The sequence below is a fragment of the Benincasa hispida genome, chromosome 1, assembly GCF_009727055.1.
Source record: "Benincasa hispida cultivar B227 chromosome 1, ASM972705v1, whole genome shotgun sequence".
Lineage (NCBI taxonomy): Eukaryota > Viridiplantae > Streptophyta > Magnoliopsida > Cucurbitales > Cucurbitaceae > Benincasa > Benincasa hispida.
In genome coordinates this window covers 86,814,692-86,819,010 of record NC_052349.1, presented here as the reverse complement: position 1 = coordinate 86,819,010, position 4,319 = coordinate 86,814,692, and the positions used below count along the sequence as shown (strand labels likewise).

At 27.7% G+C, this 4,319-nt stretch overlaps 1 protein-coding gene across 1 annotated transcript; it reads left to right on the top strand.

The window, feature by feature from the left end:
* Positions 1-2,018: 2,018 nt before the first annotated feature.
* LOC120070341 (2-oxoglutarate-dependent dioxygenase AOP3-like) lies at positions 2,019-4,319 on the top strand. Its single transcript, XM_039022272.1, has 3 exons — positions 2,019-2,413; positions 3,118-3,445; positions 4,077-4,319. Exons 1-3 carry the CDS (start codon positions 2,019-2,021, stop codon positions 4,317-4,319), a joined length of 966 nt encoding a protein of 321 aa, XP_038878200.1.

The following is a 4,319-nucleotide window of genomic DNA, read 5'->3' as shown; positions in this document are numbered from 1 at the left end:
TAAAAATTGACCTTTTAAATACGGTCCTGCCCTTGCAGATTTAACTAGCATTTATAAGGTCAATTTGACTCATTAAGTTCTTTGTTTATTATCTACATCCTAATTTTGGAATTTGACTAATAAAATTTAAATGATTCTTTAACATACGTAAAAATCATAATAAAGGAATCAACACAATTTTTAGAATTCAAAAACATAAAACAAAATTGTTAAAATTTGTCTGGTAATCATTTTATTTTTTGTTTTTATTTTTGAAAGTTAAGCTTGTGGATACTACTTTCACCTCTAAATTTATTTCTTTGTTATCTATTTTTTCATCAATGGCTTAAAAATCCATGTCAAATTTCGAGAACTAAAAAAAGTGCTTTTCAAAAAGTTGTTTTTGTTTTTGGAATTTGGCTAAAAATTCAATCAATATACTTAAAAAAAATATGCAAATCCTTGTAAGAAATGTGAATGAAATAGACTTAAATTTTAAAAACAAAAACAAAAAACGAAATTATTATCAAATGAGACCTAAACAAGATAACTTTAATCTATAAATTACGTTGAGCATACATGACACAATTATTATTATTATTATTATTATTATTATATATATATAGTCTGAATTAGTCTCTCTCAACTCCAAATTATTTATTTCACAAATTTTGTCATATAAACTTGTAGAAAGACATTTGATTTAATTAATATTTTATATTATTCATTTTAACTATTAAATATAAAATTTTTAATTCAAAGGAAATTACACAAACCACTCTTGAAACTACGGGTTTTGTTACAAATACAACCCTAAACTTTTAATTTGATCAAGCATTCTTTAAGCTTTGTGACTTATTACAATTACACTCCTAAACTTTTAAATCCATCAATTTAACTTCTTATAGTTTGTCAATATTGCAATCAATCCCTATGTCAGTAATTTATTTTTTGAACAAAATAATAAAGGAGGAAAGGACGGGGGGTTACATCAAGACATCTCAACTAGATTGACACCTCTTTAGCACCCTCATCATGCCTCAAAACTAGTAGCGCAACATTCCATAAAGAAAGTTATATACAAAGAGCTAGAAGAAAGTTCCAACCAAAAGAGTAAAAGGAAAAGGAAGCAGGGGTAGAGGCTATAGAAACACCTTCCAGTTTAAGGCAATAGAGGAAGCGTCGTAATTACAAAATAGAGAAGACTTAATATTCCAAAGGGCTGCCAATTGATAATATATCCTCCCACGGATGGTTTTGGTACTAAGGAGGTGTCAAATATATCGATATCAATATTAACATATTGATATCGATAAATTTGTAAAATTCTATATATATATATATATATATAAGCTCAAGGGTGTAAATGTAGAAATTTAACAAACTACAAGAGCTGTCTCTTATACACATCTAGATGTGTATAAGAGACAGGATTAGTAGTAATCTAACTAATTTAATTATTTTTAGTAATTAAATAAAATATTTTGATTAATTTTAAGTAATGTTTAAATATACAAATATTCATTTTTTTTATAACAGAGGTAAATGAATTCGAACCACAAAACTCACGGTCAATAACACTCTTGTATGCCAATTGACCCATGTTCGTTTTGATTGTTCAAATACTTCTTCATTATTATTTTAAGTGATTAAATAATTAACTAATAAAACAATACATAAAACATACTAAATTTAAATCATGACTATATTAGTGTTTTTTCTATTTAATTAAGTAATTATTTAATTTTTATTTCTAAAACAAACCTGAGATATTTTAACTTTCAGAAATTAATCATTCTACCAATGTTTCATCCAACCAGCAATTAGGATATATTCCTTTGGCAAAACTCCAAAAAAATGCCCTAAAATTGGATTCATCGAAATTAATAAACCTCATTTTTTAAAAAAGAATACGCCCCCTATAATAATCTATTCTAATAATTTGTGACACTTAAAACAAAAAAACTAAAGTTATAAATTGACAGGCAAATAATTCAATTGACATCAAGAACAGAACTATTATTGCTAAAGCCAAAGGCATGGGAATTCAATCTTCAGCAAAGTCAGAAGTTCCTGTTATCAAATTCTCCATTGAAAATGATGAAGATCTTCATCCTCAAAGCACCAAATGGTTAGAAACATGTAGCCAAGTGAGAGCTGCTCTTGAAGAATATGGCTGTTTTTTAGCTGAGTATGAGAGTGCCTCATCAAAGCTTTATGATGAAATTTTCAAAGGCTTGAAAGAGCTTTTTGATTTGCCATTAGAAACTAAAATGAAAAATGTTTCTGATAAGCCTTACCATGGATTTTTGGACCATACAGCTCCCTTTGTTCTTCCTCTTCATCAAAGCCTTGGTATTGAAAATGCAACATCTTTTCAAGCTGTTGAGTCTTTTCTTAAGCTCTTGTGGCCTTCTGGAAATCATCATTTCTGGTAAATTACTATAACTGGATTTATATTATGGTTGATAGTAATATGCGCATTTTTTTTTCTTTTGTAATCTGAATCTTTTGTTTTTTTAATGTTCTTCATCTCATTCATTCATTTCATCATATATATATATCTAAGTTAATTGTAATTGATAACAACTATTGTGTTTAATCTTTTTGAGTATGTTTGCATCGCAGGTAGTTTTTATAAAAAAATGAATCAAAATATTTACAAATATAGCAAAATTTTACTGTGGTAAGTCACGATAAACTACTATTTATATCTTTCTGTGTCATGATAAACACAAAGTAGTCTTGTGATATATTTATATTATTTATAAATATTTTTAGTAGTTTTGTCATTTAAAATAATTTTTAAAAAAATCATAAATTATTTTTTCTAATTTTCAAAACCTGATTTGGTTTGTGAAACTATAAGTAGACTATACAACAAAAGAAAATAGGGTAAAAGTAGAGTTTAGAATCTTAATATTTAAAAAATTAAATAAATTGGTTAGCAAAGGTGCCTAAAATTTTCAAAAATAATTTTTCCCCCCAAAAAGAATAGAAAACGAAAGAATGACTCTTAATTTGTCATGGTAATTAGTTTTGAATGGAAAAGAGAAAAATAGGAAAAATAGGAGTATTTCTCATTTATTCCTTTGTGGGTTTATTCATTTTGAAAAAAATAAAATTATTGTTGGACAGTGAAAATCTATTTTCATACTCAGAGATGATATCAGAGATGGAGCAATTAGTAAAAAAGATGGTATTTGAAAGCTATGGAGTGGGAAAATACTATGATTCTCATATTGCTTCAACCACTTACCTTCTAAGAACAATGAAATATAGAATTCCTCAAATGGGTGAAGAGAATATTGGTGCAGAAGCTCATACAGACAAGAGTTTCTTCACTATTCTTCATCAAATTAATGGAGTCAATGGCTTGGAAATCAAACCAAAAAATGGTGATCATTGGCTTCGACTTCAATTCTCTCCAAATTCCTTCTTGGTCATGGCTGGAGATGCTTGTTTGGTATGCCCTCTCATTTCTTCTCTTTTTACGTCTCGGATAATTATTAGTAGTATTTTTAAGAATAATAACTAAATGTATAACATTATTTAAAAAAAATTACAAATATAGACAAATCTATCGACGATTGGCCATATTTGCATTTTTTATATATGCTAATACTTTGGGTCTAATGTACAAATATAGACATTAAGTTTGGCCATATTGAATTTTTTTTAAATTGATGTTATACATTTAGTTATTATTTTTAAAAATGCTACCAATTACAATTACCTAATTAATACTTTTTTTCCTTTAATGTTCTTGAAATTTAGTATTGTATTTTGTAGAAATAGGAATAGTTACCCAAACAAATGTATAGTTTTTTTTTTTTAAACATTCTTCTAACTTGTCTGGAGTGAAGTTGACTATTATAATCCAATAAATATTTGGACCTCCCATTATAATATTTGAGATTTCTAATTATTATAACCCACACCTAGCTACACTAAATCTATTTGAAAATCCTCATTGTTTATAATGTAACTATTTCGTATAACCGTCGTCTTCCTCATTTGTAATTTAAACTAAAATAGTCTACATCTCAATCTAATCGACCCTCTAAACCTCTCTAAATGCTTATTTTTTTGGATAGGCATGGAGCAATGGGAGAATCCACTCAGCCACCCATAGAGTTATCATTGAGGGAAGCAAGGAAAGATATTCAACTGCCCTATTTTCATACCACAAAGGAATTATTGAAATTCCACAAGAATTGGTGGATGAGCAACATCCCTTGAGATTTAACCCTTTTAACCATTATGGATTACTTGGTTACTTTTCCACAGATGAGTGTGAGAAAATGCCTTCCACTGCCAATGCTTATTGTGGAGTTTGA